A 17,592-nucleotide genomic window follows, 5' to 3' on the forward strand; every position below is an offset into this window, starting at 1 on the left:
CGGAGAGAGATGATACAGGAGAATGATCTGGCCATACTGCTGAGTTCCAGGATAAATACCAGCTACCAGTGTGTTATAGCTGTAGGAAATCCAAGCGATCCTAGCTTGTGATCCAGGTTACTACTAGCATATGTAGGCAGCTATAAATTGCATTGTTCAAGACACGATATTGTCAACCTGTTCAGAAAAGATGAACTCAAAATGAAAAGAAAATGCAGAGAAGGGCTACTCAGAAGAGAATGGAAAATCTGTCATGTAGGGACTTACCATTTCTCCTGGCATGATGATGATTATTACCCATAAACAAACAAAAGAAGCAAACAAAAAAGAGGAAGCACTACTTAAGTTAAAGGATGATACTAATAACGAAAATATCGTCACGAGGAATTAAAAGACATTTTTATCAAACAAATTACTGGGTTTCTGAAGCAAAGGGAGCAATACAGTAAAATTCTATATTTGAAATAAAAATGTTGCATGAAGTTAAAACATTAGTTGCAACTTTGATATAAGAAAAACAAAGGCATTAAACATTTCACAAAATACATTCAGAGTTAAACTTTTCAGACATGCAATTTAGAAAAAGTTATTTTATCATGCTATATCACAGTTAAAATCTTCTTCTTTTACTTAGAAAACAACGTTTGTCACGTCTCATTCCAAACATCTCTCTTTATTTTATTATTTTTAATTGACCTAATTTGTGAAAAAAAGCCAAAAATCATATTATTATAAGTGGAATATTGCTGTGTAAGTAGAATTGCTGTACTTTAGTCATTAAAACTAGATGACAAGCAGTAGACAAAGAGTAACAGTATTTCTAGTTTTACTGGCTTGTCACTAAGTTAATTGGCCACAATATGCACCTCCAAATAGCATTTCCCCGTCTTTTCTTAAAATAAATAAATAAATAAATAAAAGATAACAATAATATAAAAGAAACAAAACCAACACTAGTATTTTTAAAATGTTTCCAGGGAAAAAAAAAATCATTTTTTCCAGATGCTGGTTCTTTAGGAAATATTAAAGATGCCCGCTGAAATCTTTATAAGAAATTGCTTTATTGCACATTTTGTATTCTTAGCCAACCTGTCATCACGACCTCTGCATTTCCATAACTACCTACATATGCCCATTTACTCGAGTGGAGTAAACTGACAGAACTAACTTCACTGCAGCATGGCTCAGGGAGAAATTTTCACATGCCAAACTTAAATGGTAAAAATATAACAGAAACAGGAAGCCTCTTTGCATGAAAAACTAATGATTTTTTTTTAAATTCTTTTGAATTAAAAATAATAATAATAACAATAATGTTTTGACCGGAATACTTTATTCAAAAATATATTTTTTTCTATGGTAATTTCAGGAGTGTAGACTTCCCTCGACTACAGAACATAGTGTACAGGTTTTTTGAGAACAAAACATCCCCAGCTACCGCTGCCAATTGGTACAGTGGGTGCTTGTAGCACGCAGCATTTCCAACCATCCATGGCTGCTCACACCCATGGAAACAACAACAAAATTAAGAAATCCATCAGCAGAAGGGTCTAATAAACTCCCCCAAACACCTGCAACTACAAGGGACGGCAGGCAAGAGGAATCCTCTGCCCCTGCTGAGCTCGGCTGAACACGGTGCTGGGCGAATACCTGAACCCAAAGATTTCCACGGTGAGAGCGAAGCATCCTGTGTACCTGCTGGCCTTCTTCCAAACCCACCCCCTTCTCCCTGATGGACTAATGTAATGCATACCCGCTAAAACGATGCAGGATGTCCTAAAATGATGACATTTCATTTTAATTGAAATCAAACACACGCTTCCTCCAGGGAATAAGAAAGTAAACCAAATTTTAATAGAAATTCACACAAGTACGGGAGAATATTTTTCTCCCTCCTATATTATCTTTCCATGGAAATCCAAGAACAAATATTTTTGAGGCAATAAATGAAACCTAGTCTCAGTTAAACTGTAGTGAAATTAGTGAAGTTATATTGCGTATTGATTTGGTGCCTGTGCTTCTGTGGAAATGCAACTGTAGTGGATATATGTTTACTAAAATATACTACTTATCATAAACTTCACAGGGCATCCCTACCAGATTTTGGCTCAAAAAATACAACTTTTCCTACTTATATGAATCTTAGCCTAATACCTCAGATAGCAGGAAACTGTTCTCTCAGAATTTCCCTCCATACTCTCAAACCATCAGTTCCAAAACTGGTTGTATTTGAGAACAGAAGAAGGGTGAAGGCACAAGTCTTGTGTCTGTGTTTCTGTGCAATGGGATGCCAATGTATAATTAACCAGGGACTGCAAAACATCACAACTCTGCCCTCAGAAAGGCCAGAGCTGATAAGGTGCTGGTATCACAGCAATTACAACCTCTGGATTTTCTGGGCTTCAAAGGAGTGCTACGAACACCACTGGCTGCTGGTAACAGCTGAACACGACGGCAACACAGATCCCAGTGGCCAAGGAATTTACAGTCCTACAAGCAAAGGAATAAGCAGCCTCTGAAACACCTTCCTAAACCAGACACTGTTAATACACACTGCCTGCTCCTGATGCTGGTTGCATCCAGAGATGATGCCCTCAACTACTCCTTGCCATCAAACGATGCTGCTCTGCAGAAAGAAAAAATCGTGAGCCAATCAAGAGCTCAACTACAACTTGTTGCATGTCAGTGGAAAACAGATTGCACTTCTTACAGCTGTAATTCTGACTCTACACTCAGAACTTCAGTTTGCAAAGTTAAATAAAACTTAGGTTGGTTTGCTTATATTTCCTCTTTGTACCTTCCTCTCAGGAAAGCACAAAATCCCATGATATTCCCATTGAAGAGCTGTGAAACCTTTAGCTTACAAGACATAAGGGAAGAACTTGACAAATGTTTTATTGCCATACTTTCAAACCTGATCTCTAATCACTATCCAAAATTCAAGTACACTTTTTTTTTTTTTTTTTTTAAGGAATAAATCCTGTATGAGCAGAGAGCAGAATATGTGGAAAGGTACCGAAGAAGACAAGTGGATCAGTTTGTATTGAAGAAACACGTTGATAAATACATGTGGAAAACTAATGCATTGCAATTGAAAATAAAGAGCAGAGTCATGATAAAGGAGAGACAAAGAAATGTCAATGGTAGAGGGCTGAAGTGTCACAAAACTTAAAATGAAACAGAGGTCCCAGGTGATGGCGGGGGGATGTCTTCGCTCTCCCAACAATGAAGTGGTTTTCTTACTGGCTCATGGGCTTTAAATCTGACATCCAGATAGGATTTTATTATTTTTTTTTAAATACCACTTTCATCCCATCAAAATCAACAGTAGATATGCAAAATGATTTAACCACGTATCTCATAGGACTTGGACACATCCCTCAGGATGTATCAAGAAGTCTCTCTGCTGACAACATATTCTCTGCATTTTTTGAAAGGGGAAACATTTGTGACAAGAGCACAGTGAGTAGGACCACTATGTGACACTTCAAACGCTCCTGAAGACATCAGAGAAAGCATTTTGATCTTTTAAGGCCAATTTTCTTCCTCCGGTTCACTTCCTCAGACTAAAGTTTGCAGCAAGGATTTTGAGGTTCTTGGGAAATTTCTTCGTTCTTTGCAGAAGTGAAAGTTTTCAGCCCTTCCTTAAACCTCCCATTCATTGTATTGAGAATTTTGCTACAGTGACTATGGGATTTAACCTCTAAAAATACTGACTGCTTACACAGTCTACTATGGATTCAAAGTTCCTTGGAAATATGAATTAACCCTCATATACTTGTGAAGTCAAAGAGACTCTTACATATTTCTATAATTGTAAAATAAACCACAAACCATAGAAAAAAAATAATAGCTATATAGTTAAGCCATAGAAATATTTACTGATGTTGCAAATACAAGTATCTCAACCTTATTCTGTCCCTCTTTTTTTTCTTTTTTTTCTTTTTTTTTTTTTCATTGTTTTCAGAGAATGATTCAAAGTATAGCAGAGAAACACAAAGAACTATAGTAGAGGTTGCATGGAAATGATGAGCATTTTCTGTGCTTCTTTTTTCCATTTTTTTAAGGGGGCAAAAAGTTGCTTCAAGAAGCATCCAATTTGGTGTAGTTTGGTGTTGAGAAGCTCCTACTTCGTGGGATGCTGACAGGCTCTGAGCAGTGGCTCTGAGGTCTTCTGAGCTTGGTCCCCTCTCCCCTCTGCTCCACCTCTTCGTTGTGGTCTCCAGGTTGAGGTTGTGCTCCCCAGCTCCGCAGGCTGCGTGGCTCTGGGTACTGAGAACATTCTCGTGTATTTAAGCAGCTCCAAGTGAAAGAAGAGAAATAACATTTTTTTACCAGTTTATAATTCACTCAACGTGAATCCTGACACATCTCAAACGTTGAGGGTGTTAGGTTTTCTCCCCCCTAAAAAAGGCCAGTAGTAACTTTTTCCCAGGCATGTGTTATGTAGCCTAAAAATACACGTCACTACCATCTCTATCTGCAGTAGAAACTTGCAAGGTTTTTCCTCAGAATGTTCCACAATACCTGGACTTTGTTCTGGTGAAAGGTCCCTAAATTTACTTCTGCTGGCTTGCTGACACTTCCATGAGCCTTCATCGTGGTCACACAGGAGCAGTGAGTTTGTATCAGAGCTGCTTTGCAGAGCACAGGATGGGCATCATGGCATGAGAGTATTTTGAAGAAACTCACCAGGTCTTACCTGCTTCTTTCTAACCTGGTGAAAACTACTGACTTGCTTTTTGATTCTGGGGGTTTAGCACTTAATATCAGAAGCACCACCATGAATAATGTGAAATGTATTTTATAGGGGAGTGTGGTCGGTAGTCCTCTGTCTATTTTCAGTCTTAAACAGTAGATAAGTGAAGGGTGGAGGGAATCAACTGCAAGGTCTTATCTCTGGGCAGAACACAGCTGTGTTCTAGATTCAGTGCCAAAAAAATACCCAGTTTTTGAAAACTACCTCTCCCTACACATTACTTGAAACATACCCAAGCAAAGGAAGGCCACACCCAGGGAAGGAGTCATTAGCAGTAGTGTGGTTTCAGCCTCGTTCCTCTAAAAATGACTCACCAGAATAAAAAAAAAGCTCAGAAAAGACCTCTGTCATAACTGTTGTCCTGGCTCCAAGGCGGCTCACGCAGAGCCATCACGCGAGGAAGTGGCCAAGCAGCAGGCTCGGGACCCTCCTGCCCTGAATCCCACTAGTGGCATCAGGCAGGAGAGCAACACTGCAACACCGCAGCAGCCGCCAGCTTCCTCAGCATAAATTGTTGAGGCAGGCATTAATTACCTCCTCGCTTGCCATTTTTTCCAGAGGGCCCCTGCTTGGTCCCGTGCACGGTGCTCGCCGAGCAAAGTGCTGTTCCGCCACTTTTTTTGTCGCCCTTGTTCATATGGATGGCACGGCACGCAGGCTGGGCACGCCACGGCTCCAGCATTTGCAATTTCCACTTGGGTTCTGCCATGGCACCAGTTGTTGTGGCAACACAACGCCTCATAACATTAATAGGTTTATTTTCAAAACACCCTGGTAAAATTTCCAAAGAGCGTGTCTGCAAACGCCGAGAGAAAATCTACCGAACATGTGCACACTCAACTTTTCGCAGGCTTATGATACGGCCAGATTTTGCTGGATTTTTATAGCAATGAAAAAGGGCACAATCATAGTCCCCAACTCGAACAAAACGCAGTCTAGTACTTTGCTGTTGTGCTATTAAAGTCTGCAGACAGGGTGAAAAAATTTCTTTGGAGACGTATAGTTAACAGACACATTCGGGAACCTAAAGATGTGAATTTTTGTCTAATGCTCTTACTTGTAACACCGCTTATCATGTTAACAGTGCAATTCAGCGAGCGTTGCATGGATCCAAATTGCTTCACATGTCTTCAGAGGTGGGAAAAGACCCAACTGCCAATAGCTCCTGCCGGTCCGCAACAACATCTGCACTTGTGAATTGTCGATACGAAATTCTGTGGCACGTTGAGAACTGAACATATGGGGACAGTATAAAATACAGTGGATTAAAATCTCAAAATAAATAATACTGGGGCCAGTATGGCAGTTGTGTTATTCTTTTGCCTATTTAATTTAAAAGCAAAAACCCAAAGCCTATTATTACGCGTAGCTTCTGCATTAATTTTCAGTCTGCCAACCCAGTGTACTCCAGAAAGACAGGGTCTTGCTACAGAAACTAGCTGCACTTGTGTTACTATGTGTGAAGTCGTACATGTCACCGTGAATTTACATTTTGTGTTCTATGAATATTTCACTGTTGTGAGGTGAATAATTATATTTACCTCTATTTTCCCCGAAAGTACAGCATTTTTATATTACTTTAATGCAACCAATGTTTCAGTTATTGCTAATATTAAAAATGGATTTAATTATGACTTGATTCATCCAGAACTAAAACATGGCTGATATCTGAACAGGCCAGGCACAAATCAGGTGCAATTTACATCCCTAATTATTATATTAACAATTTCTTGCTTCTGAAACACTGAAATGACATGCCCAGTATAATCATGATGAAGAGCAGCAGCAGGCCAGGAAATGCGGCAATCTTAAATAAGGTACACACTGCACTGAGATATGTAAGCACAGCAGACAGGAATTACACCAGTGAAGCATTCAGAAATTACAAAATGGGACCTGGACAGCCCTGCCTGCCATGCTGGCATGTAATCTGTGGGGTTTCCCTACTGCTCCGGGGGGAAATTGTCTCATGGGAGGGTTTATGAAACCTTATGAAAGGCCAGCATCACGGCAAGCAGTGATCAGCACCGAGGGGACCCTCAGTGTTAGCAGCACTCGTTGTCCTGCTCCTTCCTGGCTAGGGGAAACGAACCTTGTCCAGGTTGGCAGAACTGCTTTAAGTCTCTACTGGTGCTTCAGTTCATCAGTGGTATCTGGAGATCCCAGGTTAAATAATAAAACAAATGTGTCTCTCCTCTGTGGGCTCACACCATTTTTTCATCCGGTTTTCTGTGTATAGATTTACTTGGGGAAAAAAAAAAAGAAATCTGCATTTTAAACAATAAGCATTTTGGCACTGGGACTGTCTTTTCTTTGTACCATGTATACTGCTAGGGCTATTGTTGGTGCCACAGGAACAACTCACAGATAAAAGAGCTCTAATAATACAGGGAAATGACTGTGCTTTCAGCCCTACCAGGCTGCCAGGCCCTGTGACACCCACCTCTGGGATATGGGAAATGAGGACCCCCCCCGCCCTAACCTTCCCCCTCCTGCATCTGCGTCACCTCCAGGCAGAGCCGCTCCGTTCCTGCTCGTTTCCCCACCTTTCACCCCCTGAAACCCGCTCCAGTCCCCTTGCAGGGGCTGCCGGGTGCCAGATGCTCTGTTGGGCACAGCAGACGGGTGGGCACAAGCCCTCCATGCTCACGGGATTTTTTGGGTGCCCTCAGGCCTCCCTTGGTGCCGAACTTCATCTGGCAACCACAGCAGTGATGGTGATTTCAGCCCAAGGCAGGAGCACGGATGCAGTGCCCACCAGGTCCCCGCCAGCAGTTGTGTTCAGGGGCAGTCTCGGTGTGAGTCGCACTTAACGCAGTATTCCGGTCACTTAGGCAGTCGTTGAAGACAAATTGAAGCTGATATGCTAAAAGCACTAAGTCATAATGGCTGTGTACACTGCCCTTAAATGTTCCCATCAGTGCCCCGAGGCCAAAATCCTGACTGCCCACATTATCTCTGCCACGGACTTCTTTTCTTCTTTTGTCATCCCCTTGTGCCCCTGCTCCTGGATGTCTCACACCTGCAGAGCCCATCATGGCTCTGTGAATACCGTCCCATGCAGCGTCACCCACTTTACATATTCTGGCACCACACCACTGCCAGGCCCTACAAACAGGTTCCTCTTCCAAACATCGTGTCTGGGCCCAAAAACAGAGCCCTCGTGGCAGCAGGTGCCACCTCCTCCTGGGAGGAGGCCTGTGTCCCTCTTCCCTCCGGGCAGGACACACGACAGCTTTGTGAAGCTGCTCTGTAACCGGCTCTCGGTAGCCCACAGCACCAGCAATGTCATGGCAACATGTGCTCGAGCAGTACAGAGAAGGGCATCCTTGACCTGTATGCAGCGTGTGATGGAGTTGTTGGAGGCACTGAACGTGAAGCTCTGCTCAGCACCCCCTAGGAACAGAAGGGAAGGCATTGGAGGCGTTATGTGGGACTTCAGCTTGACTTCCATGGGGCCAACCGCTCAGCTGGAAGCACGAGGAGCAGGTGAGTGCTCTCTGAAGCATTACATCCCATACGAAATGGGGCTGTGGCGGCCTGGGGGCTCTGGAGAGTCTATTAGAGCAGGGTATGGGCTGCTCTGACTGGAGAACAGCTGCGAGGGGGCACACCCCGTGCCTGGGCATGGTCTCCTCACATCCAGGCTGAGCCCAGGGAGCACCTCCAGGCTGTCAGGGGCATCCCCAGCCCCATGAGGCCATTTGAGCACCCCAGTTCCTCACTTGCTTCAAGGCCAGGCCGAACACAGTTTGACATTGCACTGGGAAAGCCCCTGCGCTGACACCCTGCTTGTGGGGCATGGCTGAGGGCAACCAGTGGTAAGTGGTGAAGTTTTTGTCGTTGTCAGTGACCGGGTATTTTTGCACCATATGTCTGCACCCACCGCCCTCAGGATAGGCCCTTATCTGCCACGTGCTTTTTGCTCTTCCCTCGCCTGTTCGCTGTGGGGTGCCGGTGACCACGTCTGTGTGTAGGAACAACCCCTGAGCGTGCTGGGGTGTCTGCATGGCAGACACTTTGGGGGGAAACTACAGACCCATGAAAACAATGCCCAGGAGCTCAGGGCATGCAGTGGGGTGCACCAGACAGGCCTGGTCACACCGCAATGCCAGAGCTGTCCCGGGAGGAGGAGGACATCACCCCTAAAGGCATGGGCACCGTTTGCATCGGGGTACGTGGTTAGTGCAGGCCTGGGAGGATGACAGGTCTGTGGTGACACTGAGTTGTTTCTCATTATGGTGGTGATGGGCAGCAGTCTGGTATGTATCATGTATGTTTCACCTCCTGGGACCAGGCCAGCTTCCCCAGCCCCATACCCTGCCTTTTAAAAGGTTTGGATGGTGCCATCCTTTCTCTTCCACCGCTGCTGGCGGGTTCAGCCTTCCATCCACAGACCCAGCAGAGCAACGCGGGTACAGGGAGGACTCTGCTCATCACTGAGGGTCTTTCAGTCACCCCTGCAGCCTCTCACTCATCACTGAGGGTCTCTCAGTCACCCCAGTGAGCAGGGGTCCACAGACCCCAGAAGAGCACCCCACTTCTCATTACGACCTCCTTATGACCAAGGCCATCTCCGTCCTCCTGTCCACCCGTTCCCCTGCACTCCCACCCTAGAACCCACTGGGCGCACCATGCGCTCACAACAAAACCCCACAACCCCCCGTTTGGGTCCCCGACCCCCGCCACCCCAGAGCCGCTCGCATGGGCTGCGTGGGGCTGCGTGGGGTTGCGTGAGAGCGGCGTGAGAGCGGCGTGGGGCTGCGTGGGGCTGCGGGGCCCCTCCATCTTGTGCGCGGCACCCCGCGCCTGCCCGCTCGCCTCGCCTCCCTCCCTTCCTTCCCTCGTCATTGTCTGCGAGCGGCGGCGCGGCGCTTATAAGGCGCGGGGCATTGCCCGGATGTGAGCGGCTCGCGATGGGGCTCCCAGGGAAACATGCCATTAGCCGCGGCTCCACGGGGGAGGCCGTGCTGGGGCTGGTGGTGGTGGTGCTGAGGAGGAGAGCGCTGTAAACTTGGAACAACAACAACTTGGGGGAACCGGCTGCTCCGCTCCCGTGTGTGCGTGTGTGTGTGGTGGTTCTTTTATTTTTTATTTTTTTATTATTATTATTTTTTTTTTTAAAGGAAGGACGGAAGGGGGGAAAGTCCCAGAGCCGCCACGGTGCGAGCAGTTTGTCAGTCACCATGTGTCTGTAAAAACAATAGGGGCAAAAGTTGCTGGACTTTTTTTTAATTTTTTTTTTTTTGCTTTTTTTTTTAAATTTTTTTGAAATTTTGTATTTTTTTTTTTTTTTTCCGGCCGGCTGGTGTTTCGGCTGGCCGGGTGGGGGAGCGTTTGGCGGTCGGTAACCCAAAAACCCAACAAAGCCAGGTGTAGGGTGCCTGTAAAGCTGTGGAGTACCCGGAGCAGCACTGACCCCCCCAGTACTTCTTCGTGGTTTCGGAGGGTCACACACGTGTGAGATAATAAAGCACTTTGGCAGAAGATTTCCTCTTTTTTTTTTTTTTTAATTTTTAATTTTTTTACAACATTTTTCCTTTTTTATTTTTTCCTCCCTTGGAATATTGTGAACATATTTGTGGCCATTTAAGGTAAAGTTACAATTTGCTGTTAGAGTAACTCGTGTCGTTTTTTTTTTTTTTTTTTTTTCTCCTTTTTTTTTTTTTTTTTTTTTTTAATATCTCTATAAATTGTCGATCCCGCCGTGTTCTTGTACAAAGAGCTGCAAACTTCTTCCATGGGGTGGAAGTGCAAAGGGAGCGAGCGGACACCGCGTGTGTGGACGTGTAACCGTGTGGCTAAACCGCTGTGCTCTGGCCACGGCGTGCTTCCCTGTGCGAGATGTACACCGAGGTGCAAACGCTGAGCTCCACGGCTCGCTGCTTGCTCTTTCCTACTGGAAAAAAAAGAAAAAAAAAAGAAAAAAAAATATATATATGTAATGAAGTCGGACTCGTTTCGGTGGAGTACGGCCGGGCCTGCGCTAGCGAGATGCAAAATAAAAAAGTGCTGCAAAGGAGGGGAGGGGAGGGGGGGGCTGGCAGCGTCCCCAGAAACTTGAGCGTAAAGCGAAGGCGACGGTGGGGTTTTGCAAAAGTTTTGCAGCGATGCTCCCCGTAAATCGAGGCGAGGGCGCTTGGGCAGTTCAGTAGCTGGAGGCAGCGGAGGGGGGGCACAAACAAACCCAAACAAAGCGGGAGAGCGAGATCTGTGTGTGCGTGTATAGAGATATATGTATATAAAAGAAACCGGACTGGATAATACGAGGGGAAAAATATTGTTCCTCTTGGCAAAGTCCCCGCATCACGTGTACGTGCAGCCTCGTATAAACTTGCTTTGCCATGTGGATGTGTGCGAGCTCGGGGAAATTTAAAGTCTAATCCGTGCAAAAGTGCGGCGCGGGCGGCAGTCGGCGGCTCGCCGGGATCTGCAGCTCCATGATCTGCGGGTATGGAGGCGGCGCTCGGCTCCGGGGCCTTTTGGGGCCGTTCGGGGCCGATTGGGGCCGTTTGGGGCCGCTCGGGGCCGTTCCCAGCCGGGCGCGGGGGGCGCGGGGCCGGGCGCGGGGCTCGGAGGGGCCGCGGGGCGGGAGGCGGCCGCTGCGCCGGGCTCCGCGCCCCTTCCCTTCCCTTCCCTTCTTTTCCCTTCCTTCCCTGCCTCCCTTCCCTCCTTCCCTGCCTCCTCTCCCTTCCCTCCCTTCCCTTCCCTTCCTGCCTCGCCTGCCCTCCCCGCTCGTCCCTTCCCTTCCCTTTTCCCTCCGCCGCCTTCCCCTCCCCCCCGGCCGCTCGGAGGGAACTGATGACTTCGCCCAGGCCCGAGCCGCCGCTCCTCGGTCGTTGTTATTAACCACCCGTCTCGGCACTAATTAGAAATTGGGGCTAATTGGCAAGGGCTCTCCGCTCGCCGCTTCCCTCCCGGCCCCGCCACCCCCGCCCCGCGTCCCTCCAGCACCGGCGCCTCCGTAGCCTGCGACTCCGCATCTATTTGTTTTTTTTTTTTTTTTTTTTCTTCTTAATTATTATCATTTTTTTTTTCTTCTCGCTGTTTTTTTTTAATTATTTATTTTTTATTATTTTTTTTCCTTTCCGTTCCTCGCCTCCCAACGCCCCGCTTGGCGTGGAAGAAGGAGAAGGGGAAAAAGTTGGGAGCGGATGGCTGTAGTTTGCTTCTCTGGGATCCTCATTCATTCCTCGCCGAACCTCCTGTTGCATAAATGATGCTCCGGGAGCGAGCCTTTCGCTTTTTTTGCCTCCTCCGCCTTTGGGTTTAGAGTGGATGTTACCGGCTTTCCATCGCCTCTTTGGAAATACAAGATCGCCTTTTTTTTTTTCTTGTTGTTGTTGTTGTTTTTGCTGCCCCTCCATCTTTTTTTTTTTTTTTTTTTTTTTTAATTTCCCTCCCTTCTTCTCAACCCCCCCCCCCCCCCCCGACCCTTCACCCCCCTCCCCCGACCAAACCCGATTGTGTTTCCTGCAAGGCTCGGGACTGGGTTTCTGATTGCGGTTATTTCCATGTTTCTAGGTTTGTGTGATTTTGCTAAAATGCATCACCAACAGCGAATGGCTGCCTTAGGGACGGACAAAGAACTGAGTGATTTACTGGATTTCAGTGCGGTAAGAAACAACGGTGGAAATTAACAACAGCTGTAAAAAAAAAAAAAAAAAATCTTCTAGCTGATCTGTTAAACTGGAAAAAAAAAAAAAAAAAAAGCAAAAACCAAACCCAACTGCGATCTGAGTCCATTGGGTAATTTTTAATCAGCAGCTAGAACCGTGCTAAATATATTTTTTTTTGCTTAAAAACGCAAAAAAAAAAAAGAAAACCAAAAATTAGCCTTTTTTTTTTTTTTTTTTCTTATTTCTTATTGTGTGTGATGGGAGATGCAGTCGTGTGCACGGCTTATTTTGTAATGTCTTGGATGCCTAAAATGAGATATATATATATATATATATAATTTTTTTTGGCCGAAAGAGACGCCCCTAAAAGCGACCGTTTCTCATCAGCAGCCGGTGCCACCGCCGAGCGCTCTCGCCGTGCTTCGCGTTGGACGGCGTGCTTGGCACATGAGCTGCTCCGTGCCTCATGAGTGCCTGCCATTCTCCTGGCCCGTTCTTCCCTTGTTGCGAGTTTTTTTTTTGGCCCGCGGAAAAGTGCAAAGAAATCCATGAGCGGCTCAGTTGAAAGTTTGCCCCCCCAAACCTGCCCTGCCTGTAGCTGCCCCCGAGCCCCCCGGAGCCCCCAGCTTGGCTCTCCCCGGGCCCCGTGCACTTGTCTGGCTCCTGGAGGCTCGGCTCCCCTCCCCCTGGCCCCTTCCTTCCTCTCCCCTTCCCCTCCCTTCCCCCCGATATGTCAGGAGTAGCTCTCTCCATTTATTTATTTATTTGAGGGGGGAACCGGCTTGCTGGGAGATGCGTGTGTGCCTCGAAATGAACCCCCCGCAAAACTCCGCAGCACCCTGCTAAATGAGGCTGCTCCAGGCTGCTGCTGCTGCTGCTGCTGCTGCTGCTGCTCCAGCCTTTGCTTGGGAGGAATGGCTTTGGGAAGTTTGGCCAGGAAACGTAGCCTGAGGCAGCTTCGCAGCCCCCTCTTTGCTTGTTGCACTTTTTCCATTTGTTCCTTGGCTTTTTGCAGGCTCTGACTCAGGGAAGGTGCGTATTATCCACTAGACACGTCGAAGAAGAGAGAAACCAATTAGGGTCGAAATAAATGCTAGCGAGAGAGAGGGTGAGAGAGAGAGGGAGAGAGGGGGAGAGGGAGAGAGGCTCGCCTCAAACTGCTCTCGTGGTAGAGACGAAATGAGAATTTAGGGCAGGTGGCACTTTGCATTATTATTATTTGGGTGCACAGATGACAGGCAAACCCTAAAGCGGGCTGGACATGGACGTTGCTACCTTTATGGCCAAGGTTTCGACCAACAAACTTTTTTTTTTTTTTTTTTTTTTTTTTCTTTTTTTTTTTTCCGCCTTTGTCGACGAGCGAGCAGGAGAGGGGAGCGAGCCCCGCTCCGGGGCTGCGGCCAGCCCCGCGGGGGCACGGGGGGCTCCCAAATGCTCGGGGAGCAGAGCTTATCCGGGGAGCTAATGAGCCCGAGCGAAACGTGCTGCTGGTGGTGGTGAGGGGCCGGGGGGGGGCTGCAAGAAATACCGAGTTGGCTCTCGGGGCTGTGGGGGACGATGCCTCGCATCAGGCAAACTGCGAGCAGAGTTCGCAGCGAGCGCGGAAGGAACTTTTTGGCGAGCGGTGGACCAGGAGTCGCTTCTTCTCCACTAGTAATGTCTCTTTGTTTTTCTTGTCGTTTTTTTCTGTAGATGTTTTCACCTCCTGTGAGCAGTGGCAAAAATGGACCAACTTCCTTGGCAAGTGGACATTTTACTGGCTCAAGTATGTAACGTTTTTGTTCAGTGCGGAGTTGAAATGCTCTTAGATATTTATCCATAGGCATTACCTTTGTTGTGGTCGTGTTAATCTCTTCTGGGGAGCAGATTCATTCAGATTTGAGCGGAATTATTCCTAAGTGCTGGCTATTGTTATTATTGCTGTTATTATTGTTGTTATTGCTATTTCCACAAGGCTGGGATGTTTTCACAATATTTCCTTGCATTTATGATTTTTTTTTTATTTTATAAGAACTTTCCCTCTGTGTAATTCTTCAAGGTGGGCTAGTTTAAATATTTTTCCTTTTTTATTTTATTTTATTTTTTAATTTAGCACTGGAGATTTTGATTTACAATTTCGGACGCTGTCTTTTCCCTGTGAGAACCGATGATCGCAACACCTCGAGTGAGAATTAATTTTGCGAATAAGAATGAAGGCTGCCTAAATTAAATAAATAAACGAGCGAGTATCCGAGTGTAAACACCAAGCCCTTCCAGGAAAAGCACTCTTTGGTGTCAGAGATCGGAGCTCGCTGACCAAATATTTTTCCTTGAATTAAAATCTCCAGGCTGGTTTCTGGTCCTGACCGAAAGCAAGGCAAATATTCCAAATATTTGACTGCTTTTGAAGAGTCCCTGAAATTTCCCGGGCGGATTTGTTTGTTTGTGTGTGCGTGCGTGTTTGTTTATTTGGCTGCAGTGGGACTGCATGGGCAACTTCTGCATTCCATAAAAGCAGGAGTCCTGTTTGATGACAAAAAGCAACACCCGAGCTCTTTGCGGTACAACATATGTGTGCAATAATTGTCTGGCAACTGACGTTTTATATAGAGGCTTTTATATGCCTGACAAATTAGGAGTAAAACTAGCGAGGATACTGACGCGTTTTGGAAATTGCCTTGCTCTTCTCTGAAGTTTGTTTAAGAGGGTTCCCTGCTTTGGGGATGCGGGCTTTTGGACAGGACACAAATCCTGTTGCAGTGTTTTAAAAGCCCAGGCAATTCCACATACCAGCACACCGTACGTAGTATTGTTAGACTCAGGGAACTGTTCTAAATCAGATGGGAAATTTGGACAAGTCTTCACTGCAAACTGCCAGTGGATATCTAGATACAAACACGTCACTGCGTATAGTTTCGTGCCTGGTATTTGCAGTTTGTGCTCAATTAAAGGAACCTCTTCTGTGCACTCAGTATAGGCATTTTTATTAAAGGCACCGCTATATTAATTAACTTAGAGAAAGACTTCCAAATCTGAAGGCAGCCTGTAACAGACAGTTTTAGGACACTGTATCAAGTGCCACCTGCAATTATTAGGCACTCGTTTTAGGCATTTTGTTCTGTCCAGACTCGCGAAATAACGTGCTTTATTTTCATCAGTTTGGTTATATTCTAAATATAGTGACTTGGAGAATTTCATTGTCAGGTTCGAATAACTTTCCAAATGTGCTTTGCCTCGTGTCTTGCAAGCTGAAGATGTGAATCCCATTTTGTGTCCTTTTCTGAATTGTATAATTTAGGTATGCGGTTTAGGCAAATTTATAATGCTCGCTATATTTGTTTTCGCTGGAGACAAGTGAAAAGTATTTGTGCCAGGCAAATCAATTTGCCATGCTTCTATCCCAGGCAATGCAGCAACCAACACTTGGTCTAACAGCAATTAACTAGATAGCTGTATTTAATCAATGCATCGCAGACCTCACCTATGAAGTCATTTTGCTCCGAAATAGCAAAGCCAAGCCAGGCAGTGGGTGAAATGGAGGGGCTGTGGTTGGTTTTTTTATCGTCTCTGAAGCCGAGAGCATTCAAGTAACTTTGACACATCGTTTTAGACGTCCTGAGGATTTAATGAGCTGGGGTCAGCCGGTGATAGGGAGATGGGGAGCATCCTAAATACCACCTGAAGGCTCCCACCGGGTGACAACTTGTGCGTGCTCAAACACACCGGTGGCTTTGCTCCGCTGCTTGGTGTTGGGGGTGGATTTTTGTGGCGAGTGGTCAGTGCTTCCCAAAAAGTTGTCAAAAGCCACGGACTGGTGAATCGCCCTGACCTGATCCTCGCAGAGAGGGTGGGTGCGTGGCCTGGAGGCAGAGGGGCGTGGGGGAGAAGTGGGGCCGCTGCTGCTGGCCAGCTGCGGGCGGTGGTCTCGCTTCCTAGAGATCTTGGCTGTGTGTTCCTCTAACGAGCCTGGGCTCGAGAAATTCGGGGTTTATATGACACTGCCCAGACAGCTGCTTCAAGAGATGCTCCATGCAGCTATCTGGAAGGTTTAAAGGTACCTTCGTTGCTGATATATGGGTGGAGGTGATTATCCTAGCTGGTAACCTGGAATTTTAGCAATCAGCATGCAGCACGTTCATCCTCCTGGACAGATGCCCTTCTCAAGTTTGAGCTCGCCATCCCTTAGTGGTCTTTTCAAAATCCTATTTGCTGTGACAGGGAAGCACAGCTGTCATTCCTCTGCATTCACCTGAAACTTCACTTAAAAAAAACAACAAAACAAGTCCCCAACAAAAAGTGATCCCAAGCAGTGAAGTGAAACTAACTGGACTTTACGAAGTGTGGTAATATTTCATGCTTAAAGTCATCCTAATGGCTTTTTACTCATCTAATATATGATGCTCCATTGTGATTTGTAACGTGTGAATGAAAATAAAGTAAAGCCACATTTCCTTTTAATCTTTAATTTCACAAACATGGCTCCTTACCACGTTAAGAAATGGTGAGGGCTGCAAGGGAGAAAGGAATGTAACCTGAGCCACAGCCGTGACATTCCCATGGAGCATTTTTCACATGAAAGGCTTTTGTCAACCCAGTAAAGGACCAGGAGTTTTTGTTTGATGTTTGCAGGTGTTCAGCAGAGAGCACTAAAACAATTCAGCCATGCTGGCTTAGAGACTCTGACCTTAACGGGGGGAATTGGTGAGGACTGAAATTATTTTTAAGAAAACTCCCCTGGAGTTACCTCAAATTTCTGCTGGATTTGCGGAGTGATTTAATACCTGTGACTTAAATCGAACAATGCACGTCCATTAGAATGAGGGTTTTTTTGTTTTGTTTTGTTGGGGCCGTTAGGACAGTTGCCAAAATCAAATGAATTTTCCCGGATGTTCAAAAATTTTCCGAATAGTTCGGCTTCCGCACCAAGAGCGTTTGTCCTAATCCAAGTGTGAGCCAGTGGAAAACGAGGCGCGATTGCTGAATCAGATGCTCGCTGGTGCTGGGTTTGAGGATGGGTTTCGAAGCAGCTTTGCAGCACTTTGTGATGCTGAAGGATTCGCCAGGTCTGTCACATCGGCCACGCTCAGGTTCCTGAACCGTTCAGCAAACCCCCCAGCTTCCTGATCAGGCTCGATTTCTGCATCTTCTATTTTAAGTATCTGATTTTACCTAATTTTTTCGGGCATCTGTGCGAGGTTGCCCACTAAGGATGTGCCTGTGTGTGGGTGGGGGTAG

At 46.2% G+C, this 17,592-nt stretch overlaps 1 protein-coding gene across 8 annotated transcripts in view; it reads left to right on the top strand.

Annotated features, from left to right (window-relative positions):
• The first annotated feature begins 9,685 nt into the window (after positions 1-9,685).
• TCF4 (transcription factor 4) overlaps positions 9,686-17,592 on the top strand; it is a 173,493-nt gene continuing 165,586 nt past the window's right edge. For 3 of the 8 annotated variants that reach the window (XM_032206708.1, XM_032206709.1, XM_032206715.1), the window contains exons 1-3: positions 11,509-11,594; positions 12,284-12,375; positions 14,071-14,143. In XM_032206708.1, coding sequence (XP_032062599.1) covers positions 11,561-11,594; positions 12,284-12,375; positions 14,071-14,143 — 199 coding nt within the window. In that variant the 5' untranslated portion in view covers positions 11,509-11,560. Of the gene's footprint in view, positions 9,820-10,066; positions 10,354-11,062; positions 11,211-11,508; positions 11,595-12,283; positions 12,376-13,356; positions 13,411-13,492; positions 13,667-14,070; positions 14,144-17,592 lie in introns of those variants that run through there. The other 5 variants (XM_032206712.1, XM_032206710.1, XM_032206711.1 and 2 more) reach the window with 5 other exon arrangements.

Source organism: Aythya fuligula, chromosome Z (assembly GCF_009819795.1).
Source record: "Aythya fuligula isolate bAytFul2 chromosome Z, bAytFul2.pri, whole genome shotgun sequence".
NCBI lineage: Eukaryota > Metazoa > Chordata > Aves > Anseriformes > Anatidae > Aythya > Aythya fuligula.